Raw genomic sequence first — 12,893 nt, forward strand, 5'->3', positions numbered from 1 at the left:
AGCAGCAAGAACAGTTTGTCCTCAGATGGCTCACTGCGATACTCTGCTGGGATTAAAAAATGTGTGGCATTCAGGAGACACAGGAGGCGTTGTGTGCTTGTACTTGTGACATTTTTCTGATATGACGCACCCTCACGTACAAGCAGACACACAGGAGGCAGTAGTATTGTGACATCACAGCCCTTCCCAGCATGTATGTGTGTGCTTTGCAGTGTAACATCTGCTAGGTATCGCCCCGTAGAGGTGTGAAGGCATCACTGCTCCTGGATACTGTTGCTATGTTTTGACCAAGTCTACCTTTTCACGGTGCAAACAAACTCACCCTGGGAGTTTTCCCTGAAGTGTCAGGGAGGCAAAGACAGGTAGCTCTATCACGCACTTCACCACCAGGTTGTGTAACAAAGAGGAATTTCCTTAATGAAAATAAAAAAGCAATGCAAAAAGTAAAAAAAAAAAAAAAAAAAAAAAAAAAAAAAGAGGAAGAGAAAATCATTAGGGAAGTCACAACACACATAAGGAAAACAATCCAAATTCCTTCCAAAATACAGAGTACAGTCTTACATTTCTGCATGATTTTCAGGGAATAACAGCTGATTTATTTCACCTCTAGGGGTGTACACAGTATGTGCAATGCTACAGGGTAAGTCCAGATCATACACATGAGGAACACGCAGGTTTGGTGTCATTAGGGAGTCTCCAGCAGGAAACATTAGAGTTTTTCCTCTTTGTCTTTGTGCACATAAACTTTTTACAATGAGCATGCACAGCAGCAAGTGTAGCAATCATGTAACTTCCTTCTTTCTGACTCTGAAATGTTGGCTGTGAATTTTTTGGGGGGTGTTTTTGCAATTTACACACTGTTCTTTCTTCTCCACATGCAAGCCCTGTTGGATTTTTCCACCGAAAAGAGTTATGCCTGGGTTAAATGTCATAAAAATGTAAAGATTAAGAGAGTGTAGACCCTGCATAGATATGAACATGTTCTTAATAAAATCTTCTTTTTTTTTTTTTGCAGAAATAAAGATGATATTTAAATTTGTCTATAATGAAAAAAACAGCACTGTCAGATCAGCAACAAATTTTCATAATAGAACATTTTTCATTGCCTCCTAATTAAGAACAGTTTCACGACTGCACAGTGTGGTTATTGCTGTAGGTGTAGCCTACAGGTCACAGTTTAGTGTTAATCTTGAAGTGAGTATCAGGTAGGATGTGGGATTTCTCTTTTTAAATGAATTTAAATTTGACCAGTCAGACTATGAATGGAAAATAGATGGAAAATATGTAAAGCTGCTCTGGTTTGCCGCTTAAAACACACAATTTTCCCCTTCTGCAGAAGGGAATTCTTGCAGAGCCTGCCAGGGGCCTTCTCCAGCTCATTCATGCCCAAAGAGTGTCATTCATCAAAACGAAATAAAGTCATGTCCTCTAACCTACATCACAGGTGAAATAGGTGTCTAATAGGAAACTACCAGTTTTCATTCTGAGTATCTTAAGGGGTTTTTTCTCACAAAAGCACGGCTCTGTGTGATTTCCCTTTGCTTATTCTAAGATAAGTCAAGTGGAATTCCCCACCGAGGCTCCGCCCACCAGAGGCAACAAAACCCGGCGCGCCTCCCTCCGCTGCACCAGACAGCCCTGACCTTTGAGAAGAGACGGAGCCGTGTCTTGTGACAGTCGCAAAGTCAATATGGACGTACACAGAGTATCTCAGCGCAACCCAACGGATTATAACTTCGACAACATGGAGCCCAAACACGGGAAAATGCTGCCTTGCCATGAGGATCGTTTTGATTCCGGCCTGGACTCCTTGAAAGAGGACGAGCTGGTGAACGAGTTTGAAGACATGACAGTGAACACAAACGAAGACCTCACACATGAATACGAGCCGTGGAGGGCAGCAGTGACTGAAGATGGCGACACGTAAGTCTATTTTTTGCGCATTTTTTTTTGCAATTACGCATTTGCAAATCAATGCTTCCGCGTAAAACTTACACGAGTTTTGCAGCAAAGTGAAGCTTCCAAACTTAGAGCACTTTGTTGATTAAAGTGTGTGTGGAAGAAAAAGAGGAGCAGGCATGAAATAGTTGGAAAGTTGCATGAAAACAACAGGGCTTTAAAGCTGTGTTTGTGTAGGCTCTGTGCGTGTGTGCAGCGCAGCGCGCACGTAGTGTGTGTGTACTTTGGCTGAGTGCGCAGTCTGGGCGGTGCTAAAGTCCGCTCTGCGAGTTCAGGAAAGTCCCTGGCTCTCTGCCAGGAACTGATAAAGCATCAGATGTGTCAAGCCACAACTGGTGGAAATAACCCGACAAAACTCCATTCTTGCGAAACGCTCCACTGCTGAGGCTTTGTTCTTTCTGATTTGGCTGGAACCATTTCCTCTGTGCGTGGTCCTTTTTTTAATGTAATATTTTGACTAATCTTTCCCTTTTTTTCAACCCACAGACTCCTGCACTTGGCTATTATTCATGAAGCTACAGAACATGCCTTTCAGATGATCAAGTTGTCGCACAATCACCCCTTCCTCAACGTACAGAACCACCAGAGACAGGTAAACTCAAAGCTCAGATTATCAGTTACACACTGTCCACTCTGCAACTCAAAATTCCCTTTAAAGGTGAACATAAGCATTAATTGGATTTTACATGTTTCCTCCTTAGACTGCCCTCCACCTGGCAGTGATCACAGAGCAGCCTCAGCTTGTGGAGAGGCTTCTGAAGGCCGGCTGTGACCCACGGCTATCTGACGACAGTGGAAACACAGCCCTCCACATCGCCTGTAAGAAGGGTTCTATGGCCTGCTTTGGGGTCATTACCCAGAACTGCCAACGCCACGTCCCCGCCATTGTGTCCTTCCCCAACTATAACGGTAAGCATCATGATAAGATAGCATGACAGCCGCTGTAATATTACGTGAAGCAGTTCTTTGATGTGATTTCTTTAAATGACCATTTTCCTGATTTCTCTTCACAGGACAAAACTGTCTCCACCTGGCGTCCATCAATGGCTACATCTCTCTGGTTGAAAGCCTTGTTCGTCTGGGTGCTGACATCAACGCACAGGTAGGTGTTGGATTCATCCCAAATGAAGCCATTTCACCTTTCTAGAAGAGTGTGTGATCTGATACTGAAAGCACACCTGGAGCCTAACGTTATGTCTTTACGTTGTTTCCTGCAGGAACAGTGCAGTGGGCGGACGTCACTCCACCTCGCTGTGGATCTCCAGAACCCTACACTGGTCAGCCGCCTCCTTGAACTTGGAGCCAACGTGAACTGCTTTAACTATGGCGGTTTCACGCCGTATCACCTCACCTATGGGCGCCAGAATGAAGAGATCCGCTGCCAGCTTTACGAGAGGACAGCACAAGAGCTGAGGGCGCTGCCTGAGAGCGAATCAGACGAGAGCGACATGGAGGACGTGGATGTTTCTGAAGATGAGGTCAGTGTCAAATCGAAAGCTCATCAAATTCATGGTTAATACAAACCAGTTTTTAATGTATTTGTGTCTAATGTTTCTATTTTCCTCTTTTCCACAGCTGTATGACGACATCAAATTTGGGAAATAAACTCAACTGTCGCTCCTATGGTGGTGTGAATGACAGTAAAGCTGCTACAGGGTTGCCCAGGAAGAGCCCTACAATGAGGGACTTATCAGTCCAAGTCCCCTGTCCAGATCCAGATCCAGATCCAGATCGAGAGAGCTGGTCCTGGTATCACAATCATGAATGAAGATGGCGTCTGTAATGGTCAAGTCCGGTCTTGATCACAACATGATCTGAAACCAGAGCATGTCGTCCTTTTGTATAATGTATAAAGTTGTGTTGATGTGTAAATAGTCCTCAGCTGTATCATATTGTAAATACAGAGATATTATTTTTGTACCTGTACAAAAGTGTGAATTTAAACACTATTAACAGAAAACTGATATAAATAAAAAGAAGTTTATTGAATTTAAACACTTTGATTTGTGTATTTCCTTTATTCAGCAAGAGTGTAATTCCCTTTTCATTTGATGACTGTTTCCCAGCCTTTCCAGGCTGTAAAAGAAGCCTCATTTCTCACTCAGAGTGACGAGGCAGAGAGTCATCACCCAGACTTGTGAAAGAAACTCAGATGAAAAACGCACTCTTCACCACTTGGAACAGTCTGGGATTTCCTTGTTGGGGCGAGGTCACAAGGTCTCTGAGTCACAGCGCTGAAAGTCCCCTAATGGCTGAAGAGGAACATACTGTAGTTAAATATTCCACCATGCTCTGGTACTTCCTAGAAGCTTTTCAGCAGCTAGGAAGTAGTACTGACTAAAAATACCAAGGAATAAAGGCAGGAAATGTCTAAAGATTGGAAACTGGCTGGAAGGATTGCATGGATCTGTCTCTGAGGAGGCTTGGCAGCAGCGCGAGAAGTACAAGGTTCCTCTGTCAGCTTCAGTAGTGGAAGAAGCATTTTGAGCATTGCTTTGGCAATCGAACTAACAGCACAGTGTACAGTACTGTTTCTGTTTCAGACTTCACATTACAGTAAAAGTCCAGATGCAGAAAAAACACTTTGAACTGTAACTTCAGCAAACAGTGAACTTGAGTATTAGTCAAACCCAATAATTTACAGATAAACTAGATTTGTTGTTGATTTCAGTTAGGCAAATTCTCACTTATTTTCTAACATCAAATGAATATTTACGAATGAAATCACCCATTTATCATAATTTTTTCACTCAGCTTAATATTATTCCACATTTGCATGTTTATGCATTTATGAGTGTAGATGGTGTATTCACTGTACTGGGTTATGTAACCAGTTAAAAGCATCCAGCTAAATAAATAAAGAAGAAACCAGATTTAAAGGATCCATAATGTGACGTTTGGTGTGGATGTCCCTCTAAAAAAAAACAGGACAAGACTTGCAGTCTCCTTGGAGATGATTTTAGCTGGTAATCAAAAATGAAAGTATTAGTGTTTTCTCTACAAGCCTCTTTAAAGCCAACAAGAGTGTTAGCAAAAAGAATAGATACTTTCAATTTAGTTTATTTATTTATTTTTTTGCCCGCAACTGCTACTTGTAGGCCGTTCAAAGAAATATTTAATTTAATTTAATTTAATTTATTTTTATTTTATTTTTTTTTCATTTTTATTAAGCCAGCTTGATAAACCAAACTGGAATTGTGGCAAAGAAGGAGAATCAAATGAAAAGCACCAATCACGCCCAGCCCGGGATCCATTAGTATGTCCAGTGTGATGAGGATGAGAGCCTCTTCAAAACCTACTCTGCCAATGCAGGTAAGCCTGCAACCCTATAACATTATTTAGGAAAACTAAATCAATAAAACACTGAAAGGCAGAAAAATGAATCCTGTCAGAAATAACCCAAATTTTACACTTTTTTTTTCTCCAAATGCCTTATTTCTCTATCTTACCTGTGCTAATGTATCCACTTGCTTAATTCCATTTCATTAATCTTGTTAATGTTATTGTGTTTTGTATAGACCTCTCAATTGTGCTCTGCTTTGAAAATAAACTTAGTTTCTTCTATTCAAATTTTCCTGCTTTTTATTCACAGTGAAGCTTGTGAAGCTCAAATGTTGTTTTGACATGTGCCTCATCAAGTCAGTCAGGATTTTCTGGTGAGAAGGAATCCCCTGAAATAATCAGCCCGCCCCACTTTGATTACAACTATAAAATAAGCCTGGAGCCTGTAAATAATCTACTGTGAATGTCCTGGCGTGATAAGCTCTAACAGTAGAGTAAAGAGTAAACCCGGTAATCATCCCCATGGCAGGAAACATTAACAAGGTTGTTTACCTTTACGGGACAGCTGGGGAATATTCCACAGGTAAAACTGTCACTTCTTAATGATGGTGGAAGTTACATAAGAGACTCAGGCACTGATGCGAACAGAAAGTCCTGAAGTGTTTCTGCGTTTAGGTAAAAAAAAAAGTATCTCTCAGCTGGATTTCTTTAAGTAGAAATGCCAACAGAGGGCCCAGAGAGAAGTGAAGACATGAGAGGTGAATCAACACCACTTATAAGAAATGGTCTAAAAGAAACTGAGAATGATGATCTGATGACAGCGCATTATTTCTGATGCTGATCATATGCTGATAAAAGTTTGTAATGGCTGAATGGCAGAGAGTCATTGACCAGAATTCTTCCACCCCTCTTAAATATCACAGGAAGCAAATTTCCCCCTTTGCAAAGAGAAACTACTCATGTAGTAGGGTGTTTCCGGTGGTTTAAGCCACCTATTTCTGACATTTTCATGTTCCAAAATGTTGAGAAAAGGAGGTCAAATCTGGTCTGCATCACAGCGTAGTAAAAGCATCCCTCCACAGCACCTCTGCGTGTGTCATGTGATTTTAGAGCACTACAAGCCACAACAGGAAGCTCAGAGATAGAGCTCTGCACTCGTTCCCAGAAACATTTCCCCTGCTGCTAAATTCAACCATCAGATAAAAACAGCTGACAGAAGCTACTCCTGTATTAGCATACTTCAGATCCACTTTGTTTACAGCATCATGTAGAGCAGAGAGAACAAGACGTGTTATTTTACTCCAAAAACTTTTTTTTTTATTGTTGAATGAAACAGTGGGGTAAATGTACAGCAAACAAAGATAACACCGGTCTCCTTCTGGAAACTTCAATTCCCATCATGCTCTAACTTAGTCCAACAGGTGACGGGTCTCTGCTCGCTCAGTCTCGCTCTGCCAGGGCCATCAGGTGGGTGTCCACTTCAGTCTCTGTCAGGATCCTGGAGAAAGAAGACAGAGTGTATAAAACATGGACACAGTCTCAAGACACGTCAGCCACACAGATAGGGATGGGTACCTTTCACATTTGAAACGATACAGCACCGGTTCCTGGTACCTGGCAATCGGTACCAGTACTCAACTGTACCAATTTTCGGTACTTTTTTTGTGTTCAGTTGGTAAAAAATATCAATTTGTTTGATAATAAAGTTTTGTTTTTTTTAACTTGACACATTAATTCGCCAATATATAATCTTGTAATGCTGTGTTCATGTCTAGCGTGGAAAATTGCCTACTCTTCCACTCCCTCACAGTCACAAGGATGCATTTAAGTACCTAAACATGGTACCTTTGGATTTTACATGACTTGGTACCCGGTGCTTTTGACTAATTTTGGTTGGTACATATAAAAGTACCTAACAAAATAAAGTATTTTCTATTCTATTCTATTCTATTCTAATTTGGTACCCATCCCTACACACTGGATATGATGAAGGCTTTAAATTCCTTTCTAACAGCTATACGGCGCCTGTCAGTCACATGAGCTGAGCTGTGTCTCTGACTGGACAATCAAATGATTCTAATATCTTCTAAACCTCCGAGCTATAGGAAAAAAAGATTCCCCCTCGTAGAGTGTGTGCCGATTGCAAAATTAACATTTCAGACTAGAGCCCCTTTTTGAACCAGGCTGTAAGAAGACTTTTTGATGCCATAAAAGTCTGTTTTTGGCCTGGTGTGTACCTGGTTTCTGGTCTTTCTGCAGCCAGCCTTATGTGGATTCTCTATGAGCAGCAACTTTAAGCACTTCAGCTTAGGCTTTATTTTTCTAAACCAGATGTTGACATTTGATGAGAACTTGAGACGACATTAATCCAAAAGCTGAATCAACACAAACACTGACATACAAACAAAACAAGTAAGGGACCAGTAGGACTTCTTTTAAGCAAAAAAAAAAACCCTTTGTGTTACCGGTTTCTAGCTCTTCAAGTCTGTGTTATTAAAATAAGAAATATTTGTACAACAATAAAAATATTTTAGGACAAAAATTCAAACTTGCAAATTTATGTAACCTTGAACTAAAGCCTTAACCTGCTTTATAACAGTTAGAACCAGCTTAGCAAACATCTACAGACATGCATCACTGTCAGACAAAAATCACAACCTTCTGTTGGCGTAGCTTTAAAAACAAAGTCTCTAGCTTGGTCAAGATTTGAAGTCCTGATGGTCTTTATTGGTCTTTACCTGAACTTTGGCTCCTGTGTTGTGACTACGCCCACCTCCAGCTCAGAGGGCTTGAAGTCGATAGAGAGAACGGTCGACAGACAAGAGATTGCCGTCTGAAAAGGAGATAAGAATGCATTTGTCACATTTTGTCAGTATCATATAAAGATAATTTAAAGGACATCATAATTATGGTTACAAAATAATACACCAAACAGCTGGGAACCCCCTGTGATTACTGTTACTTTCACTTTCATGATCAAATTGATATGTGCGGAGATTTTATTTGTACCTCGATAGTTTGTTCAAAGGTCCAGTCCAGTTTCTTTTTCACTTTCTTCTCCAGGAAGCTGGTGGCTTCTGTTTGCTTCACTCCCGCAGCAGTGGCCTTGAAGCCACAGTAGTATCCTGCAGGGTCACATTTATACACCTGGGGGCCGAATTCCTCGTCTACACCAATCACGATCATACCTGTGAGCAACAGAGAGGAATTTTAGGAAACATTTGCCTGCACATCTAAAAAATCATTTAATGCCAAAACACACATTCAGTTGAGTCTTGGATGCTGTTTTTGTCATCTGCTGTGTGTAAATAAATAAAAGCACTCACAGCAGCCAAGTGGTCTCATCTCAGCATTCTGCGTGTAGACTTGTGAGATGTCAGCAATTCTCTTACACAGCATGTCCACTGGGATCTCGTAACCGTACTTGTACTGCCAGTTGGCTGCTTCGTAGCGAGCTCGCTGAACTTGGGACCTGCTGTCGGCTGGAGGAAGGGAAAAATGGTTTTTCATTCAGCAGTTAAACAACCATATTGAGAAATCAAATGTGAGGGAATGGGTTTGGGTTGAACAAGAAATGTTGCCGTGTGAGCTGCTTTGACAGTTGTTTGGAAAACAGAACAGTGAATGCTGTGACTCTGCAGTACAGAGATGTTTCTTAAGACTAGTCTCCTAAAGATTTTTCCAGTTTAATAGAAAATACTCATTTTGGTTTTGTCTTTTTTTCCAGTTCCAGATGCTCCATTTCTAAGTACTGCTACTGACGGAATTGTGCCATCACAGTTCAGAGAAAAGTGGAAAGTTTGTGACCATCAACAAAGGCTTCCAGTTACAGAAAGTGAAGAGGAAAATGGGAAGTAAAGCAGTGAGACAGAGAGACAGATGTAATTCAATGTGTTTACACACGGACTAAACAGTCTCTTTCTTACCTGTCATCCCAGACATTACACATCCAATATTATCTGTTATTCTGAAAAGATGGGTCACTGTGGCGGCATCCAAAAGCTTGTCCTGTTTCAGGAGGGGGAAGACAAATAAATGAAGTTAGTTAATGAAAAAGTGACTGTGTCTTCTGATGTCTTAAAGTGATACTACGGGATGGAACAAGTTGGGTCCTATCACAAGGTTTAGGGCAGAAATTACCCCTACAGCAGTGTTTTTTGTGCAGCAGAAGCCCAGAGCGCTCACACCAAACACCCCCTCCCTGCTCGTCTGCCAGTTTCCTCTGCACTCAGACAGGGCCATATTTTACTTGACCAAAAACACAGAAAAACGGAGTCCCACCAAAAAATTCTGATATGGGTCTGCATTCACGCTTTATTTAGAGAATTTTCAGCGCTTTACTTTCACACAAAAATATCTCCCGAAGCACTGCTTGGATCAGGAAACCCTTCTGGGTGAGTATTTTGTTCTACTTAATTCTATAAACAATGTAAAAGCTGTATAAACTGAACTTATCCTTTAAGACATCAATATCCAGTCTTATTTTTTTGGTCTGTATCTGTATCAGATCAATACTTGATCTCAGGATCGGGTCATACACTCCTAGTTTAGCTCCCAATTTAGATGAAACTTCTATTTTTGCATTTACGATGAGGATTGGTTTGTTCATCTGACTTTGTTTGGAGGACACTGGACTTTTCTGAGTACAACTTCAGCTTAGTCTGATTTCAAGCACTCATGAGTAGCTTTTCAACATAATTATAATCTTGTTTACACATAGGTATGAGTACCTTTCACATTTGAAACAATACAGTACAGATGCCTGGTACCTAGCAATTGGTATCAGTACTTAACAGTACCAAATTTTGGCAATTTTGTGTGTGTTAATGTGATAATTAATATTAATTTATTTAATGATAAAATGTCAAAGTTTTTCAAATTATCATATTTATTTCTCAGTATATGAACTTGCAATGCTGTGTTCATGTCCTGCATGGAAAATTGCCCACCCTTCCACTTCCTCACAGTCACAAGGATGCGTTTAGGCACTGAAACATGGTACTGTTTGATTTTACATTAATCAGTTCTAACAGAAATGAGCAAAATGAAAAGTCAAAAGAAAGTCTGAGTGGTGGACACAGTGTTTCCCTTTTATTCAAGTGACTAAATGACAATACCCAAAGTAAGATGATCTGCTGTTTTTTAATAGTTAAATAATATTGTAAAAGCAGAACTATTAGAATTTTTTCACAGGATGTAATAATTAAAGTGTGGAACTCAGTGTGGTCACACAGGTGGTAACTATCTTTGAAACCAAAAACACAGCTTCCATCAAAATGTCACCACAACAAAGTACAACTTCAACACATCTGTGTCGCTTTCTGTTGGCTGGTGGACCCCACATTACTCGAGAGACCTGAAACAGCCTAAACAGCTTACCACCCGCCTTCTCAGATTGTCAGGTTGAGTCAAAGCTGGACACTACATTTCATCCTCAGCTATTATATGTCTCGCAGGTTCATATTTCATACTGATAAATCTGGACCACATTGAAATAATCCCCTATCTGGTTGATCAAAATGAATCTTTTGATGTCTGGTTAAAAAGAAATTAACATCCTCTGAACTCTTGAAGTTAAAATATTAATTTGTGCGTCCTAGTTCACCTTTTAAATGGAACATCGTTTCCCAGGACACAAAGATTTCACAGTTGTTAAACCATGGTGACTTTTAGGATCAGTGGCTGTAATAGTTGCTTTTAAACTGCTTTAGGACCAAGTTTATTTGAAATGAAAAAAGATTAGTTGCACTAATAAATACTGGTTCAACAAGTTCAACAAATGCAGGATGATGATCATGGCAGCCACTTCGCTGTTTAGGACAGAATGTGAGGTGACTGTTTCACCTCACTAGTTGCATAAAATTCACAGAAGCCAAGTAGTGAGACATGATCCTTATGTCACAAAGAAGGTGTAGTAGGACATAACTGGAACCAACAGTGGCGTTGCTTGTTTGTGTTTTAACTTGTGTAGAGCTCAAAAGGCAGAACAGTAATAAGTGTGTGTTTGAATCTTTTTGTTTATGCGAGGCCTCTTTTGCCCTTTAAACACTTTTTGAGGTTACACACTGGGAGTCAGATATTCTGCTTAGGTGCCATTTATTTAAAGTACAAAGACAAAGTAACACTGAAGTATTGTTGCAGCATGTATCTTCCTAAAAAAGGTGGCTGTTCAAGCATAGACGTAACGTCAACTCACCGGTACTTTTTTCTGTGTGACAACGACCGCACAGTCCTTCCCCCTGACTGCTACTGACGTAAGTCCACCTTGGTTGATGGCCTTGAAAGCATATTCTGTAAACAAGGAAGACAAGATGCATCTTTCAGTATTTTTTTTCAGCTGAGGACAGCAATAAATGTTTGAGAAAACACAAAACAAGCACAGTACTCAGTGATTTTGAACGGTAAATTTGTACAAGCACAAATGACTGTTTCTGCTCTTAGCAAAATAGAAAAAAAAAGATGCAACAAGTGAATAAGTGTTGTCAGGTGTCAGCTGATCATAACATCACTGAACTTTCTGGCGATGAAATGTTTGTTTGAAATAAACCTAAATAAGGGCTTCTTGTTGGTATTCACGCAGTGTATCTCATGCAATTAATCCAACGAGTTTTGTTTAACTCTAAAGTGTCCCTTGCCTATTTTTCAAACGAATTGCACAAAGAGTCTGTTATCATTTCAGCTTGATCAGGTACTGCATCATTTTTTTTTTTGACTCAAAAGAAAAAGTTGAAGGAGAGATGGAAACACCAGTGAGTAATACTTTGGAATGGACAGAGCCTTAAGCACCAACCAATATTTACGGTGTGGAGTTTTAGATACTTTCTTATTTATGCAACAGAGTAGTAAGATGTGGTTAAATAAAATAAATAAATAAATAAAAAATAGACACATTTAGATGGATACAATTTAAATGAACTTTGTAAGGCAGCAATATTTTTCTTATTAACACGTTTATTCTCCTAACAATGAATCAGCTTGACAGCAATGCTAGCTATGCTAATTCGCATACTAGCATGCTAGCCGCTATCAGTCCCACTATTTTGAATAACTCGAGTCTTCAGGGAAAGAGAGATAAAACAAAGGTAGCACCACATACGCACATCTTTCATGGCTTCAAATAACACTACTTTCACTTTGTGGAAGTATTATTTTTCACCATGAAGCCGAGCTACACGAACCATGACAGAGCATTTAGCAAACAAGTTAGCTCCCCGAGCCGGCTTTAGTCTGAACCTGTTCCCACACTGACCGACTTGATAGAGCCTTCCTTCAGGAGAGAAGATGGTGATGTGTCGGTCGAAACCTGCACTCGAGCCTCGGGACATTCTACCAGGTTAGTTTGGCCGAGAAGTTCGTCCAAATGAAATTGTGAGCAGATTTTCCTTCATGCACAATATTGTCGCCCGGAAGTTGAACTAATGGATTCACGACTTCATCCGGTGTCAGAGGCCTGTGTCGTTTCCATGGTGATACAGTACTTGCTGCTGCTGCTTGCGAGTAGGGCGCTCTGTGTGAATAGTTTCTGGTCACATTAAGTGCTATAAATGTAAAATACTGCATTTTGGTATTTCAGTTTCATGCTTTATTACACCCGACTTCAAGAAGGTTGTATTTTATTTGAAGAAAATATTTAAAAAATGAAATTTACATTA

At 40.2% G+C, this 12,893-nt stretch overlaps 2 protein-coding genes across 2 annotated transcripts; one reads left to right on the plus strand and one right to left on the minus strand.

Moving 5' to 3' along the window:
- The first annotated feature begins 1,639 nt into the window (after window positions 1-1,639).
- LOC141801800 (NF-kappa-B inhibitor alpha-like) lies at window positions 1,640-3,923 on the plus strand. Its single transcript, XM_074685080.1, has 6 exons — window positions 1,640-1,923; window positions 2,446-2,551; window positions 2,661-2,868; window positions 2,973-3,061; window positions 3,177-3,437; window positions 3,535-3,923. The coding sequence occupies exons 1-6, from the start codon at window positions 1,691-1,693 to the stop codon at window positions 3,562-3,564; spliced, it is 927 nt and encodes a 308-aa protein (XP_074541181.1). The 5' UTR covers window positions 1,640-1,690; the 3' UTR covers window positions 3,565-3,923.
- Window positions 3,924-6,546: 2,623 nt separating this feature from the next.
- On the minus strand, window positions 6,547-12,670 carry LOC141801777 (proteasome subunit alpha type-6). Its single transcript, XM_074685041.1, has 7 exons — window positions 12,491-12,670; window positions 11,438-11,532; window positions 9,168-9,249; window positions 8,568-8,723; window positions 8,251-8,429; window positions 7,980-8,074; window positions 6,547-6,739 (listed from the first exon to the last, which is right to left on the minus strand). The coding sequence occupies exons 1-7, from the start codon at window positions 12,564-12,566 to the stop codon at window positions 6,682-6,684; spliced, it is 741 nt and encodes a 246-aa protein (XP_074541142.1). The 5' UTR covers window positions 12,567-12,670; the 3' UTR covers window positions 6,547-6,681.
- Window positions 12,671-12,893: the final 223 nt, after the last annotated feature.

Source organism: Halichoeres trimaculatus, unplaced genomic scaffold (assembly GCF_033239565.1).
Source record: "Halichoeres trimaculatus isolate MK-OKI-2021-1 unplaced genomic scaffold, fHalTri1.1 fHalTri1_scaffold_13, whole genome shotgun sequence".
Taxonomy (NCBI): domain Eukaryota; kingdom Metazoa; phylum Chordata; class Actinopteri; order Labriformes; family Labridae; genus Halichoeres; species Halichoeres trimaculatus.